Raw genomic sequence first — 25689 nt, 5'->3', positions numbered from 1 at the left:
AGCATCAGTAATATGTATTCCGGAGGTGGTTTTTACAAAATTCATAAGTGAATTTCAATATGACCACTTCCCCTGGGACAGACAGTACTTGATTTTTTTAATTAAAGAACTACTTAACTTGACATTCATTCCTTCAGTTTTTTTTGACAAATCCGACAATCAAACAGTTTTTTTGGCAGTATTTTAAATAAACCTTGCTTGTTGCCATCAAAAAAATTAATGTTTAAACTCTATCAAACCAACATTTTTGCAGTGTACAGGGTGATTCCAAAGTTGGTGCTTTCCTTTCACCTGCGAATAGGGCTTCAAAAAATAAGGTTTTTTTCCTTTGACGCTTTTTCGAAATATGAACAATAACGAAGATACAGGGTGTCAAAGTTTTACTGAAAAAATAAAAATGTAATGATTTTGGCCAAACCACTTGAAGTCATTAAACACAATTTTGTAGGTGTCAGTAGCTATGTGGAAAGCAAATTTTCCAAGAAACAACAATTTTCTTGCGTTTACCAGTGGCGTGCGTATCATTTTTTTAAAACATTTTCGAAAAAAAATATTACCCTACTGGTTTTTTTTTCAACATAAAATTTATTATTGAATTCCTTGTTCAATTCTAAAAATAAAACCCCTTTTATTATTTTTTGCTATGAGGCACCGTTTCCCAGTAAAAAAAATAAAAAGTAGTAGTTCAAAGGCGGCTGAAATCTTTTGTTTTTGTTTATGTCTGTTGATAAGGAATAACCTGTAGTTAGTTATAATAATTAAATTTAAGTTATTTTTTATTTTGTTTTTTTTCAGTATAACTTTGACACCCTGTATCTTCGTAAAAGCGTCAAAGGAAAAAAAAACCTTATTTTTTGAAGCCCTATTCGCAGGTGAAAGGAAAGCACCAACTTTGGAATCACCCTGTATAGTTTCTGGCGGACCCTGTCTTCCGTTGTCTAATATTCTGTGTATTTCGATTAAAAAGCGATAGCTTTACATTCTTTGCAAGAAAAATAAAATTATAATTTTAGTCTTCACCGTTAGTACCGTCACTAGAAAAGACCATTTCTTTTGGAGTAAATCTGAATTCATCACTGAAATTAACTTGTCATAACGCATCGAATACACCCCAGAACCAACCTCAAATCTGAAATGGATCTGTTTTATCTCGACTTCAATCAATATTTACAGAAAAAAAAATATTTAGGCTGATTCGGCTTAAAATAAGAGATCAATTTACACACTGAAATACCACCGATTAAAATAAAAAACAAGTTACACTACTTACCTAAGGTTGCCGTCGTTTTAGTGCTATTAATGGTGGTTTGGCTTAGCGACAACGCAGTACCGCTGGACGCGGGCGCACTATTATTAGCCGTACTAGTGACGGCCGCACTGCCACTGGTATCGTACGAGTTCTCCTTCGCTCCCATCTTGTGCGCACCGCCAGATGTCGAATTGTAACTATTGTACTGGCTGGTAGTGGACGTGAAATTTGGGTTGCTGCTCAGGCTCGCGTTGGAACCGTAAGACGCGTTCTGCGCTGACGAGGCGTAGCTCGGTTGAGTCACCGTCGGATAAGTGGCGCTTTGGTACGATTGACCGCTGTTTCCGGTCGACGATGAGTAGGAGTTACCGTAGGGCGCAGATGAGTTTTGAGGTACGGTGGCGTACGAATTTGCCTTAAAAAGCAATATTTTTAAAAATTAAATAGAATCACACTTATAACAACATGTCTGACAGAAAATAGTAAACCATTTCGGCACCTAATAAAAGGGAAATTTTATTAATAATTGTCTACAATACATAAACAGAACCTTAGAAAACCACTTTTACGCACAAATGACCCTGTAATGTTTGTTAGCCCTAAAACTGATTTCAACATTTTTGCGGTCTGTCTCTTGGAACAACGGACGATACAGTTGCAAAAAGCCCGTCGTTATTAACAATTAAATTCTTCTGACAATTTTTAAAAGGTTTTCAGTCGTATTTAGGGGCCTCTGGAAACTTTAATGTCTTTTACAAAGTTTAAATGAAATGTAGAAGCTTAAGGCACTTTTTGGAAGGTTGTCAGTAGCATTTAGAAACCACTGGTACTTTCTTAATAGATCTAGAAGCTTTTGACAATTTAAAACAATTCTTGGAAGGTTTGAGAAATATGGGAGGTCTCTGGCAGATTCAAAATGGTCTTAGAAGCCGCTGACAATTTAAAACAAGTCTGGGAAAATTTAAGACACTTGTAAAGACCTCTGACACTTTTTAGAAAGTTCTTAATAGCACTTAGAGGCTTATGGAACTTTTAAAATGCTCGTAGAGACTTCTGACAATATAAAACCGTTCTGAGACAATTTAAGACAGTTATACAAGGCTTTGGAACTTTTCAGAGGCATTTACAGGTCTTTGGCACATTCAAAACGGTCTTAGAGCCATCTGACAATTTAAAACAAGTGTAGGAAGTTTTTAAGACACTTGTAGAAGCCTCTGACAATTTTTAGAAAGTTCTCAGGTTTATGAAACCTTCAAATTGGTCCTAGAAGTGTCTGGAATTTTTCAGAAAGTTCCCAGTAGCATTTAGAGGTCTTTGACACAACTAAAACGGTCGTAGAGATCTCTGGCACTTTTTAGAAGTTTGTCAGTAGCACTTAGAAGTCTCTGGCAGATTCAAAATGGTCCTAGAGGCCGCTGACAGTTTAAAACAAATCTGGGAAGGTTTAAGGCAATTGTAAAGAACTCTGGCAATTTTTAGAAGGTTCTCAATAACATTTAGAGGTTTATGGAACTTTCAAACTGGTCCTAGAAATGTCTGGAATTTGTCAGAAAGTTCCCAGTAGCATTTAGAGGTCTTTGATACAACTAAAACGGTCGTAGAGGCTTCTGGCACTTTTAAGAAGTTTGTCAGTAGCACTTAGAAGTCTCTGGCAGATTCAAAATGGTCCTTGAGGCCGCTGACAGTTTAAAACAAATCTGGGAAGGTTTAAGGCAATTGTAAAGACGAAAGAGTTGCCTTTGACACAACTAAAATGGTCCTAGAGGCCGCTGACAATTTAAAACAAATTGGGAAAGGTTTAAGGCAATTGTAAAGAACTCTGGCAATTTTTAGAAGGTTCTCAATAACATTTAGAGGTTTACGGAACTTTCAAAATGGCCCTAGCAGTCTCTAGTATTTTGTAGAAAGTTCTCAGTAGCATGTAAATATCTTTGATACATCTAAAGGGTCGTAGAAGCCTCTGGCACTTTTTAGAAGGTTCTCAATAACATTTAGAGGTTTATGGAACTTTCAAAATGGTCCTAAAGGCCTCTAACATTTTAAAACAATTCTTGAAAGGTTTAACACACATGTGGAGCCCACTGACACTCTTTAGAAGGTTGTCAGTAGTACTTAGAGATCTCTGACAGATTCAAAATGATTCTAGACACCTCTGACAATTTAAAACAAGTCTGGAAAGGTTTAAGAAACTCTGGCACTTTTTAGAAAGTTCTCAGTAGCATTTGGAGGTTATTGGCACGTTCAAACCGGTCCTAGAGGCCTCTGAAAATTTAAAACAACTCTGGAACGATTTAAGCCACTTGTGGAAGCTTCTGACACTTTTTAGAAGGTGCTTAAAGCATCTAAAACCCTCTTTAACTTCAGTAGCAAACCGCAAAAGTGTTATTAAACAAAAACTTACACTTAAAACACCGTTAGCGGTACTAATGTTTTTCTAGTCACTTTTTACAGTCCTCAGAAGTCACTAAACACAGTGACATAGTTATTATTTTCATATGACAATTCTTTTTGTGTATTTCATGATATAATAAGATTATAACTTCAGCGTACTTACTTGATTATTCACGTAACTGGACGCCGAAGGATTAACATAGGAACTAGCCGTGGTTTGCGTAGACCCGTACGCAGAGGCGTTGTAACTATTCGCTTTGGACTGATACGAGCTGTAGGCAGCAGGAGCCTGCGAGTTGTAAGAGTGATTATCCGTCGTTTGTTTGTTTAGGTCGATAGCGGATGGCGCAGTGACCGTGGGAACAGCAACGTTCGCCGTCGAACCTTGTTGCGCCGTACTTCTGTTTGAACTGCTAGTGTTGTAGTTCAAATGTTCTGAAGTTTGTGGAATGCTGTCTGCGTTCGAAAGCTGTGTAAAAAAATACTATTTGTTTAGAGTAGTTGGTGATGAGTGTATGTAAGACTTACGCCCTGTGACAGTGCAGAGCTAATACTGCTTTGCGTGCCGTTTTTGGTGGCAGAAACGGTGGAACCGTAAGCGTTTTCTCCGGGTAGGTTTCCTCCAGTTCGAGGTCCGGACGACTCCAAATCTAACCCGCTTGTAGGTGTGGTTCGCGAATTGTCTAGACCCGTCGTACTGGAATATAGCAAACGGTTAGCCTAATATTACAATCTGCACCTTTAACCGCACCTTCTATTTGGGTCAGCTCCGTATTTTACATCGCTGCCCGTGTTCGAATCAAAGGAGCTGTCAATGAGATCCATCGCTCCAAACTGCACGTCCAAGTAGGTAATACTGCTATTTAGGTCGCCCGGCATTTCGACTGCGCTTGACGGTATCTGAGTAAATATTAAATAGAGTCGTTAGTCATCTGGGTTGGGCAAAATTTGATTTTAATTTAAAAAATTATTTTATTTTATCAAAAAGTATGATTTTTTTGTTTTTAGTTAAAATCCTCAATTATTTTAAGTGATTTAACTTTTTTTCTTAAGTTTTGTGTAAATATGTGTCAAATAACACCCTTAATAGACTGATATCATTGATCACGTACACATCGTAATTTTCGATCGGATAAAGCTGTATCCACTTGAAAAACATAGATGTAAACACGTAAGATTGAAATTTTGATCCGATAGAGTAATTCAGTCCAATCATCTTTTCCAAGTGGATTGGACCAACAAAGCGGATCGAGGATCAAGTTTTTACGTGTACAGGTTTGAACATCAATCCGCATCGAAATGACAACAATGTCATCAACACCTTAGTAGAAAAATCAATTCTGTCCAATCTTCAACAATATGAGTCTTGCCAGTTTTACTCATCTTTAAATAATATTTCAAACAAAAAATTAACAGTGAACAAAAACTATGCAGTATGAGTACTCTAAAGTCCCTCCAAGTTAAATATTCTGATATTGTTCTTTCTTTAGATCAGATCCTTTTCAAACCTAGTTTAGAGGGAAAAGAATTTCTGGATCGGATTGAATGCCAAACTCGATAGGGTACGATGTAGACAAGATTGAATCAAGGTCATTTCAATCCGATCAAGTTTTACGCGATGTGTACTGGGTGTACCCAATTTCTAAAAATGACCACAAGAGGTGCCAACAGTCATCTTAAATTTTAAAATTGCATTTTCTATAAATTTTGCATAACAAACTACAAAGTTTTTGTTCACATTTTTAAAGAGAACCAACCAGTTTATCTAGCATTTTCGTAAAACAAAAATTTCAGTTATTTCAAAAACAAGGTGTTTAATTGTTTTTGTAATAACCCGCTTTAACTTCTTAAAGGTTAGACCAATTTTAACAAATTTGGTATCGTTGATAAGAGCATTCCTTGGGCAATAAGAATCAACCATAATATAGTTAATATAGTTGAAGCTTACTCCGCCAGGGGGCTAGTTGTGATACCATAACCCAAATTACAAATTAATCAAAAAAATCAAACGGAATGATATGACTTTTTCTTTATGAAAAAGGACCCAAGTAACATCCAAATAGGCTAGTAAAAACCGTTTTTTAAAATCTCGTTCCTAACCCCAAATATTGAAAAAATCAGATTAATGGATCTTTGAAGGCCAAGAATCGCGCGGTAAATGTCCTAAAACTATTAAAAATTTAGCTACGAAATGAATAAGATGTTAAAGAAGGAATTGTGAGTCTAAATAGACTTCATTTAAACTTTATGTAAAACAAATATAGGTATATCATCAGGACGTTCATGTTACTCTTGAAATTCTTACTTTTAATATAGAAACTAAGCCTAAAACTCAAATAGCTATATTATATCCAAATTCCACATATTTTGGAACCATTTATAAAGATTTTTGTAAAATCTGATGCCTCAAATCTAGCATTTTGGGTAAAGTGTTTCTTTATTTTTTGCAATATGATTGAAAAATAAAAAAATGCGAAAAATGTGGAATACGCATATAGTATACTTATTTGGGTTTTTAGGCTTACTTTTTAAACTAAAGGTAAGAATAATATTAAAGTGACTTCTATATAAAGTTCAGGATGCGTTTAGTCCTTTTTTGAAGCAACATGAATGTAATGATAATAAATATTTTTTTATAATGCCTAAATGAATTATTCTATTTAGACTCACAAGTGGCTAATATAACATCTTATTCATCTTGAAGCTAAATTGATTTTAGGTTTTAGGAAACTTACCGCGCGATGAAATCGCCTTCAAAATTCCATTCATTTAATTTTCCAAATATTTTAGTTTAGAAACAAGATTTTGAAAAACGGTTTTCACTGGCTTATTTGGAAGTTATTTGGCTACTTTTTCATACAGAAAAAGTCATTTATCATTCCAGTTGATTTGTTTGGAATTTGTCATGCTCTCAAAACTAACCCACTGGCGGCAAAGGATTTCACTAAATGAACTATATTTTGATTGATTCTTATTGCCCAAGGAATGCTCTTTACAACAATACCAAATTTGTTAAAATCGGTCAAATCTCTAAAAAGTTACAGCAGATTATTACAAAGACAATTGAACACCCCCCCCCATCTTTCTGAAATAACTGAAATTTTTGTTTTACAAAAATGCTAGATAAACTGGTTCTCTTTAAAAATTTGAACAAAAACTTAGTACAAAAGGGGGTGAGGAACACTCAGCCTTCTCCACAACAAACTTTATTAAATCTCAATTAAAGAGGGTGACGCTAACGGTGAGCGAGAGTGTTGTGGAGAAGGCTGAGTGTTCCTCACCCCCTTTTGTATTCATTTACCTCCACTCTGAGAACATGGACTACTACTACAAGTTGAAAAACTTAGTAGTTTGTTATGCAAAATGAATATTTATGATGGCAGTTGGCATCTCTGGTGGTCATTTTAAGAACATGAAAATATTTTCCAGCAATTCTTCATGGCCAATTTACCCAGTAATTTTTGTAACCCCAAAGTCATACGACGTACGGTTTCTGAGATATGGCCGAGGAACAGTCTTATTAAGAGAACAAGATTAATAGCGTAAAACTGTTTTTGTGAGTAACGTTTTGTGAGAAAAGTAAAAAGTTAGAGCTTGCAATTTTCGCTACTTGTTGCAATATTTCGTACTCTTCATTGTCATACTTATATGGACAATTTGTTTGTGATTTCGACGATAAAATAAAGATTAAGTCACTTTAGTAAAAAGTGTCTTCAGTCGATGAAAATAAACAATTTTAGGCCAGCATTTATAGTGTACCTGAAAGAGACAAACCTACTCTTTGCAATGGGGCAAAGCTCAATATAATACTAGAAAAACGGTTTAGAACTAATTGTAGTTCGTTACATCAACTTTTGAGGTAGCATTACAGGTTTATTGTAAAAGATGGGGAAAAAGGTTTTAATGAAACTTGTTAGTCGCCAACGGCACTTCCAATTGATGAGTAACATGAGTTTTATTTATTGTAACTAATTTTAGTTATAATTATCCTGATATTTTGTAACGCCATTTTTTTTCGTAAATGACCGATTCTAACACTACGGTGTTAGAAACCATCGAAAATGTAGCAAAATTTTAGTAATGATTTTTACGGAATTGTCAAATTGTAGGACGCCATTATCAAAAACATTTAAAAGTTTCTACTTTACCTTTGACGGTGGAGGCACTCGCGCTCTTTGCGTCTTCGTGCGCTGAGGCTGTTGAGTTTGTTGGACTTCCTGTCCCGTTCCGTAGGATCCCGTTCCAGTCTGGAAGCTTCCCACATAACTGTTTGCATTTGTTGCACTGCCATAAACCTGCTGCGCTCCCGAGTAATTCGGAGACGTGCCGTACGACGGCGCAGTTTGATTTCCATAGGATGGTTGAGTCGCGGCACTGCTACCGTAACTGTTCGGTTGGGCCGCGGCCGAATTGTACGGTTGAGTCGCGTTACTGTACGACTGTTGAGTCGCGTTAGTGTAGGATTGAGTCGTTGGGGCGCTGTACACTTGCGACGAATTATTATAAACCTGCAAAAACACAAATAGATATTTATTTTATTAGAAGTATAAGTGATACTTTATGTAAAATTCATACGAGTCACATAGAGTAACTTATACTCTGAATAAAATACGACATTTTATTTTCAGTTTCTACATTCTAAGAAAACATTATGTAAGTTTAAGTACTCCCTAATTTTGCTTCGCATTTAGGTTAAATGGCAAAAAAAAAACTGTCAAACATTGACACTAATAATGTCAACATACTTCACAGTTGAATGTTTAAAAATAAACGTAATTTAAGCTGAGTTTATAAAAAAAGATTCACAACTAAACTAACAATTAGAAAACTAAAAAGTTTACATATAGGAAACAACAAATTTCAACTAGAGTTGCTCAACTTTTAACTTCTTAGTTTAATTGTTAGTTGAAAAACATAAAGTGTCAGCTCACGGGCACGTTTTCCTTTTTGACGTTTTTGTTTTGGTTATATTCATAGATAATTAGATGTTATATTTATTTGAGTGAGAGCAGCGTAGCGAGCAAGTCATGGATGAAAACAAAGAACTTATTATCGGTGGAATGTTTTTTTTGATGGCGGGTGCAGCTTTATTTGCAAACAAAGCGAAAAAACGCAAATCCAGAGTGGCCAAAATAGGGCCAATCAATCAGTGTAGAAAGACTCATAGCCATTAGCATTTTTTAGTAAAGTTAATGCAGAAAAAGGACGAAGAGCAAAAAATGAAAATATCCACAAGCACAAATCTCAAGACCAACTGGCAAACAATGGAAACAATTCAAACCAACAAACGTACGAGATGATAAAAGCAAATGTACTGTTCTCGCGTACTGAGTTTACCCGTGCGTCATCTCTTTGTGATTTAGACTTCATTCTTGTCTATTGTTCACTTTCAGAAAGGGTAAATATCTAAGTGAATGTCTTCCAAAAAAAAACATTTACTGCTTAGCGCTTCTATTTCAGTCATTGTCAGTTTGAAAACCATCGAAATTTATTTGATTTGTTTACTATTAATTCTTTTCCGTTTTTTTGTGTTGTTAATCATTTATAAAGTTTTCTATTTACCACACCACCACTGTTCTTTTAAGAGCTATTGTTTCTACGCTTTTAACATTCTGTAAGTACTTTCATAATATTATTATTAATATTTTTATTTTTTTTATGTCGGCTGTCATGATCTAACCAAAATTGGCACAATTACTACCCTGTTTTGAAAAAAAGTGTGAGTGTCTATTATGGTTTTTATTTAGCCATTTGGTTTTTCCTAAATTCGGAATTACTTACTATTACAGTATTTTTTTAGAAAATGCCTGCAAAAATTCTCCACAGACAAGCACAGCAGTTAATTCTTAACCTTTGTGAATATTTTGAATCAGAAAACACCAATGGAGGACCTTTAGAAGCTTTATCATCTGTTCAGGAAGAAAATAAGAAATTTTAAGACCTTACATATTCTTACGTATTTTTTTTGATACTAGAAGGTTACAGCTGCTTTGAAAATTTCCCGCAAAACTGTTTATTCGATTCGGAAAAAGCAAGCAAGTAATCTTATGATTTCCTCACCTAGAAAACGTAAATCGAGACGTTATCGACGGGCCAAGACCACTGATTTATCTGAAAGCATTAAAATGCATGTTCGAAATACATTATATGATATGTACAACGATAGTATGTTAATAATAGTAAAATATATCTACTTTTGTAAGAAACATCTATTAACATTTCATTGTTTCCAGAGACTGAGATTTTTGGGTTGCATTATAGATTTTTCATAAAAATTTCTTCAAACATATTAATAATAAAGTCATAGAAAAAATAAAATAAGGGTCTAAAATGTTTTCCAGCGGGTTTAAAATAAAATAAGTGGATTGCACCCTGAAAATGAGATATGAGATACTACAGCATCACTCAGAATGTCTTATTGAATTTTTAATTTGTTGTATTTATTTTAGAGAAACATGTAACCATTCAGAACCTAAATCAAGAGCTTAAAGTTAAAGAAATACTACATATTTGTGATACATCTCTGCGAATTTTGGTAAATAAATTAGGTTTCAAATTTAGACGGAATTCTATGATCCAAACGGAGACTTCTCATAAATAAAAAATGTTATTTCGGTCAAAATATTTTTGATTTGCTTTGGTATAAGGTTGTTTTAGTGCAAATTTGCAGCCAAAGATCTCTACTTTCTGACTGACAATACACAATACACGCAAAATTTTAAAAGTGACGAAGCTTTAGACAGGCCCTTTTCTATAATATGAACACAACAGGTTTGTTGACGAAAACTCGATTTGATTCATATGATTATAAATGACGTAGCCTTCGTGACGCACGGGTAAACTCACTCCGCGAGAACAGTAATTAGTTGGTTGGCAATAATTTAGTTGGTTTTATAAACAGTATGATGGTTCTAGTTTTTAGTTGCTTGTTCTTAATTGTTAGAGTAATAAAAAAAAAAAAACTTACCGGTGCTACATTGGATTTGGTGTCGTAAGCGTTCTGCGGCGGTTGATATGCCGCGCCACCATACTGCTTGCTGATAGAGTCGTTGTTTTGTTGTGACAGTTGCGTAAAGTACTGAGTTTGCGCTGCGGTTAACGTTCCTACCATGGGCGGAACCGGACTCGGTTGCTGAGGCAACTGCTGCTGTACTGTCTGATTGTAGCTCGGTCCAAGTGTTTGACTGTAAAAATTATTAGTTACATGGTATTTACAAGAATCAATACTGTTGACTTGACTAAAGATAGGCGCATAATTCCTTCCTAATTTTGCACATAAGCTGACACATTACAATCAACTTAGCTTAAGTTCTCCTTACAACCGACTTGAGATTGTCGGAAAAACGTTTTGTCAGAAAAAAAGTTTATCATAATTTCAAATCAAAATATTTGATAATCAACGTCAATAAACAATTACTAATAAATATTTTTTTAGATGATCTTGGCAACGTTGTAAAGTCTTTGAAACCGTACAGCAATGCTCTAGTTTTAAAGCTGACCCCACAAATACAAAAATCAACTTAACCACAATTGGAACATCCACGTCAAAAAGCAAAATAAAAGGTGGAGATTATTACTACCAATAGCAACGCTCAAGCGCGAAATAATCACTTTAAATTTAATCAGGAAAAGTTCGGTAAAAACAGCAAGTTTGATTTTTTTGGTTGAAATTTGAAAAAATATTATATTTTTGCACTCATACTTTCTATTCCAAATAATAAATATTGGGATAGGCCCATTGTGAAACTGTATAATAACAAAAAATAGATTTTAACGTTCAAGGTTTAACTTATTTTAAGTTTTATCCGGCATAAATGACCGCTTTTAGTTGATTTTTTGGAAAAGAAATATTTCAGAATTAAAAATGTATAACAAAGTAAAAACCAGGCAATGCTTAATTGAAGATGAAGTATTTTTTAGTCGTGCCTTTCTTCAGAAAGTTACTCATTCTTTTGGTCAAATTTATGAAAAATATTATCAAGACAAGTCAATTTCCCTTTACACTGCTACTAACATCATAACGCGTATAACAATTCAGAATTATACGGCTAGAGATAGGACTAGGCAGACAACATATTAAAAAGTTATTGTTGCTAATTTAAAACAATGTTGCAGTATAATACAAAAAACTTACTTGAAAGTATTTTCTTGCGGCGGCTGACCACTTGATAAATTCAAGTTGGGATCAATCACAGAAGTATCCACGCCCTCCTGCCCACCTGACTGCTGTACACTAGGAGTGAACACTTTGGTCTCCACGAGGCTCCCAGTGTACTCCTCGGTCGACCACTCGTCCGTATGAAAATCGTCCCAGTCGTCGGCGGCGGGTGCGTGATTAGCGGCGGCCGTTGCCGTGCTATTATCCCAAGTATTCGAATTGTCCCAAGTGTCGATGGGCTGTTGCCGATTATAGTCTCGACCACCGCCACCTCTGTTTCCTCTAGGCGGGTATCGCCCGCCGGCTCTGCCGCCTCCGCGGCCGCGTCCTCCTCCGACACCTCTAGTCGAACCGCGACCGCCTCCACGACGGTCTCCGCCTCTTCCACCGCCACCCTCTTCGCGCCAGCGCCGAGGAGGACCGCCACTACCTGGTTTATTGTCTCTGCGTCCACCTCCGCGCTCCTAAACCAGTAATATTAACCGTTTTAACCACTACACCATTTCCAAATGTCGTTTGTCGTTTGTCGTTTAGAAAAGGCCAGGTGAAATTCAGAAAAATTAAGTGTAATTCAAAATAAGGAACTGTAATTCAAAAAACATCAAGTGTAATTCAGAACATTCAAAGGCAATGGGCCTATCCCACATATCATAAATTTTTGTTTTAATGACTGGAATCGAAAGAATAGGATCAAAAAACTAATTTTTCATATTCTCGAAGAAAAAATTATGGTCGTAAATGTTCCTACATTAGTTTGAATTTGTCCATTAAATTTAAAAGATCTGTTTTGGCGCGCATGTGACGTACGTAATTCTGGGCGATTTTATTGGCTGTTGCACGCAAACCGTTTCACTTCTTGTCGCTGATTGGTTGATAGTGTAGTACGTCACCGGCGGCGGGCGTTTTAAACATGAGATTAATGTAGTTTTTATCATCTTTTTTTTTTCTATTTAGACTTAATATTTTTGAAAAAAAAAAAAATACGGGTATAATATTTTCAATCCGTCTTTGTAGTTATGAAATAAAAAAAATTGTGAGACAGGCCCATTCCATAAAATACATTATCTGTGGATAAAATTGCCAAAGCTGAAACTCCAAGACACTTTAATAAATTAATATACTTTATAATAAAATGTTAAGAAAAAAATAACACAATTTAGGTTAAAAAATAAACTGAATTGCATTAACAATTTCTGAAATGACATGAACATAAATGACAAAGCCTAACCTGCACTAAGACGGTAGTGACGCAATAATTGAAGGGCTTATAACAAAGAGGGTTTTAGTAATATTTTTATACATTTTTTATTTTGGTATTTACATAAAAATTGTGAGTTCAAGTACACATTTCTGTATTTTTCAATTGGGCCCTTGAACCCTTCTGCTTCTTACCTATTCATCAATTGTCATTCCTTTTCTATTACTTGTAAACTGACGTAAATCTGATCGTCAAACGTTTATAGACAAAAAATACAATGTCTACATGTAGTAATACCAATGACAAATGGTTCATTTGTAAACAATGAAAACTGAAAATGATTCTTTAATATGCCCTATGACAGTGTAACAATAAAATCATCAGATTTAATAATAATTAGAGATGGAAAATTCTCAGACACTTATTTTGGATAAAAGGGAATTTAAAAAATGTTAGGAGAATTTAAGAGAATAATGAAGAAAAGGCTAATCAAAAGCTAGAATTTAGGACATGAAATTTGAACTAATTGGAAATTATAAAAACCACACCGTGGAGCCAAATTTGTCACAATATTTGAGTACACTTTCATACGTACGTCAATTAACGTCACAACTGTTAAATTTCGCTCCATAGAACTATAAACACAATGTGCAATGTGATTTATCCTATTTTGGATTAGCAATTTTGCCTCACAGCTGCGTGATTTTTGCCAGCTGTCAGGTGACGTAAAAAAACATATCAAAGTGTCCTGTTAAATTTAATTCGATGGAGCTGCGTACTCTAGTTGTATGCTGGCGCTGAATGAGTTTTGACAGTTAACAACTATCAGGTGACGTAAGAGACATATTAAACTGTCCCTCACAAGCCTCACAAATGTCAAATTTGGGGATCTAGTCAGGTGTAAATACAAGGTACAACTGTTTTGCATTATACTATAGTTTCATCTCACTGCTGAATGAGTTTTGATAGCCTCACCTGAACATAAAGCCACACTGCAAAGTGTCAGACTGTCAAATTTAACGTCTTAAGCTGTCATTTAACGACTTAACTACACAAAGGTACAAATAACAATTTGCGGAGTGATTCATCACAAGAGACGAGACTATTTGACATTTTACAGTTTCACGGCACTGTTCAATGCGTTCTGACAGCTGTCAGGTGACTATAAGCCTGTCATGAAACGTCATAGCTAGTTCAGTTCGTTAAAATGGTCCACGTTTTTCCAACCACACATTACAAAAATTACAAGAAAATTACCTTCAACCATCCCTAACAATAATACCCCTGTTTTAATTAACTCGCAAGTCTATAAAAGAGTATTTTTTTAAATTAATCTCTAACATACGTAAGATTCAAATTTTGGAACAAAGATTCTGTGTAAAATGCATTGATAACCTTCGAATTTCAATATCACGACATTTATTGAGAGAAAAATGTTGAATAAAAATTATAAATATCTGTAGGAAAATCCTAATTACAATAAGTACTGCTGGAAAACCTACCTTCCACTCTTTACCATCACCGGCCCCGCCGTTATTACCACTTGGTGGAGGAGGAGCGCTATCGTCCCAATCACTTGTACCTCCTGTACCTTCTTCAGACTTTTTGTCTTTGCCTGTAGATGCCTGACGTTTCTTTTTCTTTTTATCCTTTGTTTCCCATTCACCCTGCAAACTCCCGATTGTCAATATACGTGAAACGTGCAAATATTTAAATAGTTGTGTACGAAAAAAATAATCAGTTTGCCAAGAATAATCTTCGAAACGAACCAATCTGAATGCCTCGTTTGTCAGTAGCAAAAAACTTACTACAAAACAAGAGGAAACGACTAGGTTTGTTGCTCAGTCTCGTCATCGTATCATCATGTTATATATTTCGCAATAAATGGATTAGGTACAAGAATTAGTAAAAATGCAACATTTTTTTCCAAAAATTAATTAAAATTGAGAAAATATATAGTCTATTACAAGAGCTGAAAATAATTTTTGCTATAAAATAACCCCAACAAGTTATCAGTAGAAATCAGGGAATAATGCATAATTTTTGTGAAAAAGCAAAAAAAGGGTTGTTGTTTTTGGTGATGTAAATGATGTTCTCATGAAACCAACAACCGCAGAAGTTAGAACCAAAAAACTAATTTAAAATAACACTTTTTCACAATTGCTCCGTATAACATACTTGTGATATAACATAATTAACAAAAATGGGCAGATGCAATGAAATCTGAAAACATCAGGGTTCAAGAGATCAGGGGTAAAAGGACTACAGGAATCTTTCCTGTTGACTTGCAAAATGTCCGAGTCATGAGTTTACTGTGAAAGGAACAATTCACTACGTTTAGCACACAACAATATAGACAGATTGGATTCACATTTTACGAATGACAGTGACAAGACAAGCCTGAAGCAAATCTGGAGTTAACGCAAAAAGTAATAAGATACAAATTTGTTTGCTCTTTTAGGGTATATTTCTGTCCTGGAACAAGACAAAGATAAGATAAATGGGATATTATTTGTTTCACAGGATAAACCTATTCCCTGAATATGAAGAATTCTCAAAGTGAAGATTTGGTTAACACTGAAGCTACAAAAATGTCATTAAGTAATGCCAGGAAATCAAAATATATCTTCCACTAAAACTAGTAAGATCTTAGATCCTTAGAATTACCGTCTGACAAGCATATACATACAATAGACCCTGAAAAGACATCAACGTAGTAGAGATAGACAAAGCAGATCAAAGCAGAAAAACACCTGATAAAGCTGATGACACAGCTACACCCAAGATTCATTTGAAGCATAGAACTTATGGCAAAGTGGTAACAGTAGTATGCTTCTTAAAACATTTAAAAGAAGCTGAAGAAAAAAGCAACCTAAAACAAAAATGCAGAAGGCTCAAAATAAACAAAACTGATATTCAGAAAATAAAAAATGCCAAAAACAAGATCTTTCTGTGAAAAGCGAGAGGTAGACAGCTGATAATTTTTTGTACACCAAAATGCCTTTTTGCATACAAAATACCTTGAAATACCTCACAATGCTGCTATTTTTGCGCAAAATGCCTAATAATGTCTTAAAATTGCCTTGAAATACATCGAAATGGCTTTATATTATTTAAACTGCCTCAGGGTACCTTCCAATGTTTACACATTTGTGGGATTTTTAAATTATAAGTCCCCTGGTATTGAGATAATGATAAACCTTTATGAAATACACCCTTAAAATTATTTTTTTATGGTCACGTGACAGTGTTTAGGTTGGACTAAGTAGCATGTCTGCTTTTACAATTTGTACATGACTTTTGACTATTGTCAAAATGTCATAAGGATTAATGATTAAATAAAAATGACATCCTCTCATCAGGCTTAAAATTGATTTTCTAAATTCAGGTAACTGTTTTTCTAAATTCTGACAACAAAAAATATTTTTTGTAGGGTTGCCTGTAATTACAGGGTTATTTTACACTAATCTTCTGACTGTCATAGTAACAAGTTTTCATCATTTAAAAGAAAGAGTTGAAAAATTGGTAATTTCAATTTTTGAACTTGCATGCAACATGTAAAGACAATGTCAAAAACAGTCACATGAACTTCAAAATGCAGTTAAACTTTGGAAAATGGTAAATTAAATGTAGACAGTTGTAAAAACTTAAATTGCAAAATACACATACAACGTCATACATACATGACGTTGAAAATGCAATTCTACATGTTCTTGCAACACTGTAAAGGTCAGTTGACACCTGTCAAGAACTGTCACGGACATAGACTAAATGATAAGTATAGACAAACAGTGGCAATGGAACTGAAAATTAATTTAAGTAAGCAACGAGAGATGGCACCACTAAACGCATATTCGCGTAATTTTAAAGTCCAGACGCAGCAATTCGGATCTTTTGTCTTTTTGACTGTTGGAAAACATCATTTTTAATGCGGCGTTGTCTAGTTGACGAATCACATTTTTTGTTTTTAGGCAAAAAATAACAGATTTTGTGTGTGTTTTCTTTAATTATACTACTACTTTGTTGTATTTTTAGTTTAGTCATTTGTTATTAGTTTATTTTCAATATTCATCAAGGGGGGTTATTTTATACTTAATACATTATGAATGCCAAGTTTAATCTTAAAACAGTCACATGACCATTTGTACCTAAAAATGAGTCACGAGATTTAAGAGTTTAAAACTAAAAAACGGTCACGTAATCTTTAAAATTAAATTTAATTATTGAAAATAGTCATGTGACCTGTCAAATAATATTTTGTCATTTACAGTCACGTGATCTTCAGGGTTCCGTTTTGGCATTAAATAAGAGTCATGTGACCTTTTATAAAATTTGAGTATTGAAAATCGTCACGTGACTCTTTAAACATTATTTCGCTATTTACAGTGACCACGCGTGACCTTCAGGATTTCGGTTTGGCATTAAAAAAGAGTCACGTGACTTTTAAGAAAATGTTTGATTATTGATAATCGTTGTGCGACTTTATGAACTGTAAAAAGAGTCACGTGACCTTTAAAAAATATATTTTATTTTTGAAAATCGTCGTGTGACCATTTGCACATTATAAGGAGTCAGGTGACTCTTCAAATAATACTTTGACATCTAAAACAGTCACGTGACCTTTAGATTTTCGTTTTGACGTTAAAATCATTGAAATTTGTCACGTGGCCATTTGCACTGTATAGAGGGTCACATGTCTTTAAAAATATCAGTTTAAACTAAAAAACGTGATCCATAAAATGACATTTAAAACTGTCATGTGACATTAGAAATTCCATTTTAAGCTTAAAAGAGTCACCTTCAGGATCTGTTTTGACGTTAAAAAAGCCACGCGATTTGAAAAAAAAATAGTCTGAACATAAAAACTGTCACGTGACGTTAAAAATGACATTTGAATCTTACAAATAGATACGTGATTTAGTGTATCAATTTAAAACTAAAAAAAAAAAACGGTCACGTGACCTTCAGGATTCTGTTTTAACGTTAAAAAAGAGTGCTGTGACTTTTAAAATATATAGAATTATCAATACCTCAAACCAGAAATTCTTATCTTGTTTAGTTTTCAAAATTCGAGTAATTTAACTCGAATTTATTTGAAAAAATCAAGTTTTCTTACTCAGTTCAGATGGGATAGCAAAAGAAAGCGCATTATAGGAAATACTCCAAAGTTGGCAACTATGTTTGCAATGACGAGCTGTTTTAGCGCCATCTCTTAAAGTTTACCAACAACTGAAGCCGCCGAAATACATTAGGAAGCCCTTGAAGAGTAAACGGCTTTCTTTTTGGGTGCCACTTTAATTACATTGCCCTGGTTGTCTGTACTTATCATTTAATCTATGTCACGGTATTTTTAAAATGTAGTTTAAACGTTGAGAATTTAGTAAATTAAATTGAGACAGTTGTAAAAACTGAAATTGTAAAATACACGTGACGTACGTTGATAATGCAATTTTAAGCTTGCAACACTGTAAAAGCCAACTGACACCTGTCAAAAACAGTCACGTGACTGTAAAATATAATTTAAACGTTGATTATTTAGTAAATTAAATTTAGACAAATGTAAAAGCTGAAATTGTAAAATACACGTTATGTGACTTTAATAATACAATTTTGAGCTGGCAACACTGTAAAAGCCAGTTGACACTTGTCAAAAACACACGTCACGTGACCTTAATAATGTAGTTTAAACGTTGAAAAATTGGTAAATTATTATAATAATCTGTAATGAATATTGTTTTAACTCAATATCATGTAACAAAGATTTTACCATCATAATTACATGTACCTATGCTGTTCTGTTCAATTTTCAGTCAATTTTGTTATATTGATAGACTGTATTGTCTACTAATGTGATTTTTAAAATATCACTCAAAATTTCAATGAAAATACCACAAACCATTTTCACAAAATACTCTCAAATGCTTTAAAAATACCTCAAAATGCTTTGTAATAATGGGAAAGTGCCTCAAAATACCTCAAGTGTGTACACTAAAATACCTTGGCAATCTGATGTCTGAGTTGACTCCAGGAGACTTTATTTTAGTTCATTTTAAGAGGGAGAAAAGAAAAAGAACTAATTTTCAAATGTTTATCTTGTGGAAGACATGGAAATGTTAAAATCTACGGAACACACTAACTGAACAAGTAATGGTGATTTTGTTAATGCTTCTAATCCAGAACAAAGGCTAGAAGACAGCAGATTTTGTATTATTTTTCTATAGTGATGGAGTAGTAGTTTATCCTTTTAATACTGTTATCAGAATAACCTTATTTTATCAGACTTTCTTTTTGTTACTGCAAAAATAAAGTTGACCAACCCTGTACCATAAATATCTAATGACATACTAAATACAGTAAATTGTGGTGCTATGCAACTAGTTTTTGCCTAAAATATTATGATACAATTTGTTTACACATAGGAACCCAAATCCCCTAATAACTCATATCTAAATGAGTCATACAAATTATACTTTTGGGATATACTTAAAGTTTTCACAATTGGCACAATCTACAACAAAAAATAAAAAATTTACTTACAGTCTGAATTTCCTCATACAGAAGATTTATAGCCATGGTCATATCATTGTTGCTCTCGTGCAGAGCTAGGCAAACTTCATCTTCTGAGCGGCAAGTCAGATCCATAAGCTGTTTGACTTTATCCTTGATGCCCAGCTCTTCAATTTTGGGGGTATTTTCTTTGTTATGTGTTTTGTCCCCGCCACCTTTTCCTAAATCATTTTCCACGGTCAAATAAACTGAAACCAATCAGTAAGGGCTACATACCTCCATCTGTTTTGTGAGATTTGTCAGCCTTTGCCCCCTTACCACCTTTGGAGGTGGTTCGACTGGTGGAGCTCATCTTTTTTTGTACAGTATGTACAGTGATTCTATTTACAACTATCTGTAAATAAAATTAGTAGTGCAACAATAGACACATAGCAACTTTTAGATAATGGGGGTGTTTTGTGTTATTCACTGTAAAAGAGTAAAGTTTTGATGCAGAAGCCAAGAATGACACTTAAATTAAATGCAATAGGATGTGTGATATTTTCAAAAATCGGGTCAAATCAAAACCTTTGCAACATTGGGGACAATAATAAATCCAGTGTTTTGGAGTAGTCGGCATGCATTTACAAAAAGGAGGTTTACCGTTAGTCATCAAGTGATAATGATACTTTTGATAGGAAAAACCTTTGTTCGGGAATATTACTTTACTAGACTCAATGGTTCAAATTTCACCGTGGGAATAATCTCATTTCACCATGTGGGACGGTCGACGACGCCATTTCAAGTCTTGTTACGGCCTTGTGTATACCTACTGACAAACTAGGAGAATCTTTGTAATTACGTGCCTCGCCACTTTGCAATTTAGTGCAGAACACTTTGGGGACGTCTTAATTGAAGTTTAAATCACTTTTCCCTTTTACAGTAAACTTAAAACCCCCATTTTTTGTAAATAATACTGTTCCAAATAACCGTACCTGCTCTTATTTCTATCCCCAACACGCACTTTTGTGAATACTTGACGAATAAAGATGGCGGTAATGGTAATAAATTGACATTGTTGACATTTTTGACAGTATTTCGCCCCGCCCCTTTCAGAAATCTTCTCTCCGAACTGGAAGAATTTTGTTAAAAGTAATATATTAAAAACCAATTATTAGATTAAGAAACTTGCATTTATCAATGTTGTTATTAAAGTTTTCAGACTAAACCTTAAAATAATCGAATCACGTAAGTTTCAATCGGCCAAATGTGGTAAGAGCACGTGACTACACCTCCGCTCCATTACTATGGGTCACCTGATCATTTAGTTGCGCGGAAAGTAAACAATGAAAAAAATCACAGAATGTGAAATAGTTTTTGAAATTTAAAGCAAAAAGAAAAAAAGTTTTGCAGAACATTTATTTCAGATACAAATTGCAAAATACTTTTCTATTTTTTTTTATACAATGCAAAATAGTTATTTATGCAAAAAGTGCAAAAAGTACCTGAAAAGTATCTTTTTTGCACGGAAGTGAAGAAGAAGCGCAAAAAAGGACTTTTCGCATGGGTTATTGCATAAAACACTTTTTATAAAATCGGTTTGATGACAAAAGCACAGCAAATATACCTATACCATATATTGCAAAAAATAAAAAATGTTTGCACTAAAAACCATTCAAAAAAAGAGTACTTTTTTTGCATGATTTTATAAAATAGTAGTTTTCCTATTCAGTGTGCAAAGTTATGTTTTCCCACATTCAAGTGCGGGAAAACTACTTTGCACACGTGTTAGGAACAATATTGTTTCTACGAATGAAATATCTGTACATTTTGTTTTTAATTTTTATTGATATTAAAAACAATAACTTATAACTATTTATTGTTATTAACAACATTAATGTTAAATGTACAGTTGGTCGCGTTTTTTAAATTGATCGCAGATTGAGCAACTGAAGGTAAAATACTGATACTTGGAACTGCTTCACTTTCTTTAGGATTGAAGGTCAGAATTTTGTTACTTAATCCTTTTTTATAACTTGTGGATTCATCAATGTATTCTTCAGCTACCGTAGTCGATTTCCAACCCCCCAAGCGTTTTATGTCAGTGATTCCTTCTCCAGAATCGGCCAGGAACGTTGCCGATGATCGACGATAACTGTGCCCTGTGTAGAGTTCTGGATTTGGCAACTTCAAAAAAATAGCTATTTCAGAAGGCATTTTTCCAAAACTGTTTACTCCAACACTTTGCGAAAAACATTTACCCTTTCTGTAAACTAGGAAAAAACGATTGTTTGACTTTTTTGGACGTAGGCCGGTGTATCTTCTGTACAGTTGCAGGTAGGTTCCGTTATGAACTTCTTCTGATATTATAAAGTTTCTTGCTGTATGATTTTTGGAATCCCTAATTTTAACAATTATGAGGTTTCCTTTGTCTTCAATATCTGTAGTGGTTAAATTGGCTAGCTCTTCCCTTCGACATGCACCAGCAAGTCCGAATATAGTGGCAACAACAGGTAAATTTCATCTGGTGCGGAGTTCATAAAACTGAATATTTCTTCTTTTGTAAAAATTTTCGCCTTTTTAGGTTTAAAACCAACATTCTGCTTTTTCAGAAATGCAGTGAGCGGGTTTTGTGAAGAATAGCTAACCACGAATTTTGAGTCAATTTTTTTTTTGGGGGTTAGGTTACGTCTTATATAGTACAGATAAAAAAGAAAAAATGCGAACGATCCACAATTTTTGTCACAAAATCGTTCAAAAAATCGATGATTTTACAAGCATTTTGTGGAATTTGATCAGCTGATAGGGAAAGTTCGTCTGCGCTGTTGCCAAATCGCACGCGTAGTCTGAAATCAAATATTACATCCTTCTTAAAAATTGTAGAAGTGTTTTGAAAAAAGAATGAATATGAGAATATGTGAACCTATGCTAACCTAGTGGCCGATCACATAGAGTAATCAAAAACATGGTTATGCTGTAATGGTTATTTTTTAAATATTATTAAAAAAAAATGCTAGGGGAACGTGAACCTATGCTAACCAAGTGACTGATCACTTAGATGGCAACAGCGGACAAAGCATCTCGTCGTAGTAAATTCGTGGTTAGTTATTGTTCACAAGACCCCAGTGAGCTTATAAAATTCACCGATATCGATGTCTCTTTTTATTTTTATTACATTTTTGAGCATTGAATACTTTGACCACATTGTGTTAGGTTTGAATTCTTTGCTTAAAGTAACAAAATACGCTAAAAGTACCTCTTCCTTTAAGGTTTTTATCCCCTTTTGTTCGCACCATTGGGTAAACAACTCGTACTGTTTCTCGTATTTTTCTCGCGATTTGAGAGGCAGCAATTGCAAACTAGCCATGTTGGCGGCTTTTAGAACATCTTCCGGAAGTTCATCTTCAGTGATATCCATTATTAAAATAGTTTTTTTAACTTAAATAAGTTAGAATAAACACTGTTGTAGACTTTAAATTGCATATAAATGCGTTGTTTGACAATGAGCTTTGGTTTCTAAGGAAACAAGCCTAATTTTCAAAGACAGAGACAAGGTGGTTTATTTACCTAAACTGTACGGAAGAATAATGTGAAAAAAGTCGTGTTTTTTATATGAAACCCCTGAATATTATTACATTTTTGAATTCTACGCAAAATTCTAAGCAGATTTTATGTATAATAGTCTATATAAAACCACTGTTGCAAGGTATAATCAGCATTTTAAAAAGTGTGCGGGAAAATTTTTTTCCCAAAGTGCCACTTTGCACACACTTTTACGTATGCAAAGTAGCTTATTTGGAAACATTCGTAGAAAAAAGAGTTTTTTTATCACACTTTACACAATTTATTTTCAATAATTTTATTTTTGTTTATTTAAAAATTCAAAATAAAAAAAAAACAATAAGATAAAAACTAATAGCTATATTTATGTAACCTGTTCAGTTTTTTAAATTTTAAAATTAAGCGCGAGAGCTTCGCTGTTAGAACGTTTCCGTTTCCTCCGAGAGTGGGGACGAGACGGTGCGAGAGAGACCGAGCGATATGTTTTGTGTGCGTGGTTGATAACTTGGCCTTCCTCGTTAGCGGTTTAGCGTAAGAAACACGTGAAAGAAATCCATGTTTCGGACCTCGGTCAATTTTATCCAAATATAATTCAAGTTTGTTGAGTAAAAATCGCGGTGTTTATTTCCGATATTGCTGAGGAAAACCCCATCATAACATTGGTCCATTCGAGTCGGATATGTCCAGGTCGAAACTACAAGCAGTATCCAGAAAACCACGTGTCTGAAGGTCAGTTCTTTCCAACATACGTTTCTTAACCTAAGCTATCTCACCTTACATTTATCATTTTGCCTAAATCCTGAATCTCGTTCTTGGTGTATATTGCCACAAAACAAATCGATTTTATAACAATTAGACATACAATTTGTCTCTCGTTACCAACCAAATCTCGTTTCATAGAAATTACACAACTATCTTCAATAAATAAAGCTATTGGGCAAATGATTAAAGGTAAAGGGACTTGCTTATTTTGTAAATATTACATTTAATCACGAATTTAAAGCCATATTTAACTCGTTCTATTAAAGAATAAACCATAATATTGTTATTGTGGTGCCACGAAAACCTTTGCAGTGCATTTTGTTTGAATGTTTCACGTATCTCCCGGAAATAAGCCGATTAAACTATACCGCCTTATATGGTAATTAATATTCTCGTCTAGATACATTTCAATGTCAACTTCAACTGAACAAATGGAGTTAGAATTCGATTTAAAAAAGTTTAACAACCGTAAAGTTCAGCTTAAGGCTGAATTGAAACGTTTTCATGAGTTTTTATCAGCACCTGACTTGCATAAATCGATTGAATTATTGCAAGCCAGATACGAGGCAGCAAAACCATTGCTGGACAGGTTTAAGCTCGTTCAAACAGAATTTGAAGAATTATTATTAGCTGATGGTAGTAATTACGACGAAAAGGAGCTTGCTGAAGAGCGAAATGAGTTTGAAAATCAATATTTTCAAGCTATAGCTACTTCACATAAAATATTAAATGGTTACTTCTGTAATGGGTCTCAGGAACCCCTGTCCAGTGGTTATGGTGCCGGGTTAGCAATGGCGGGTCCGAGCATGTCGTCACATAGTGCATCGACATCGGTGCCGGCCGGCGGACAACCGTCGGGCTATGCAGTGTTGCCAAATATATCCGCAAAGCTCCCATTACTAACGTTACCCCAGTTTACTGGCTCTTACGGAGATTGGCAGAGGTTTCACGACATGTTTTTGGCCTTGGTTCATAATAACAGTTCATTAACTGATGTTCAACGTTTTTATTATTTAGAAGCTTCTCTTAAAGGTGAACCAAAAAATATAATTGCTTCATTAGCACCCACGGACGCCAATTACAGTACAGCTTGGGAACTTCTCAAAAAACGCTATGAAAATAAAAAAATCATTATAAATGCTCATTTAAGAGATATCATGGACTTACCCGCTTTGTCTAAAGAATCTCACGTATCCTTAAGACAATTTTCAAACACATTTCTTAAAAACTACAGATCTTTAGAAGCTATGGGTGAAAATGTTCATGAATGGAACACAATATTAATTTATATTCTCGTTTCTAAATTAGATAATAATTCCAAGCGTGAATGGGAAACATTTTCCCAGGATATTAGCTCCCCAAAAATCGATGATTTTAATAATTTTTTGACCAAAAGATGTCAGCTTTTAGAATCGGTAGATTCAAAGGCAAGTTTTAAAAGGCCTTTTGAACAAAAAACCTGTCTTGCATCCGCATCAGGTGTAGAAAACCGTCCTAAGTGTCCATATTGTAAAGAACAACATTTTATTTACTATTGTGAAAAATTTAAACAGTTATCAGTTTCTAATCGCTTTGATAAAGTAAAGCAAATGAATCTTTGCTCGAACTGCTTGAGATATGGACACAAAACGGCGGCATGTCGAACCTCAGGCTGTAAAATTTGCCAGCAAAAACATTCCACTTTATTGCACAGGTCTCAAGAAACCAGTTCGAATCGTGGAAAAGAATCTTCGGAAATTCCAGTAAAATCTACAATGCCAAACGGCAACGATAAATCTCATTCCGAAAATGATTCACCGTCAAATCGAACCTTTATGGTAAATACTGAAAATCCTTCTGAAACTGTCAAAAGTGACTGCAATAACTTAACTATGAGTATGTCTA

General features: G+C 34.4%; 1 protein-coding gene and 1 long non-coding RNA gene across 3 annotated transcripts in view; both read right to left on the bottom strand.

Moving 5' to 3' along the window:
* Positions 1-20557, bottom strand: part of lig (ubiquitin-associated protein-like lingerer) — a 42526-nt gene extending 21969 nt beyond the window's left edge. For both annotated transcript variants that reach the window (XM_081974292.1, XM_081974293.1), the window contains exons 1-11: positions 20478-20557; positions 19780-19897; positions 19534-19724; positions 14499-14663; positions 11775-12262; positions 10608-10824; positions 7789-8148; positions 4392-4540; positions 4169-4337; positions 3804-4109; positions 1271-1664 (exon numbers count right to left, since the gene is read on the bottom strand). In XM_081974292.1, the coding sequence (XP_081830418.1) occupies positions 1271-1664; positions 3804-4109; positions 4169-4337; positions 4392-4540; positions 7789-8148; positions 10608-10824; positions 11775-12262; positions 14499-14663; positions 19534-19724; positions 19780-19855 (2515 nt within the window). In that variant the 5' untranslated portion in view covers positions 19856-19897; positions 20478-20557. The remainder of the gene's footprint in view (positions 1-1270; positions 1665-3803; positions 4110-4168; positions 4338-4391; positions 4541-7788; positions 8149-10607; positions 10825-11774; positions 12263-14498; positions 14664-19533; positions 19725-19779; positions 19898-20477) is intronic.
* Positions 14731-17695, bottom strand: LOC145725506 (uncharacterized). The gene is made up of 2 exons (XR_014177301.1): positions 17548-17695; positions 14731-17506 (listed from the first exon to the last, which is right to left on the bottom strand). It is a non-coding gene; the product is annotated as an uncharacterized LOC145725506 (long non-coding RNA).
* Positions 20558-25689: the final 5132 nt, after the last annotated feature.

The sequence above is a fragment of the Ips typographus genome, linkage group LG2, assembly GCF_016097725.1.
Source record: "Ips typographus isolate SLU linkage group LG2, UJ_Ityp_2.0, whole genome shotgun sequence".
NCBI lineage: Eukaryota > Metazoa > Arthropoda > Insecta > Coleoptera > Curculionidae > Ips > Ips typographus.
Note: the sequence above shows the minus strand (reverse complement) of the source record. Positions and strands in the feature narration are given on the sequence as shown.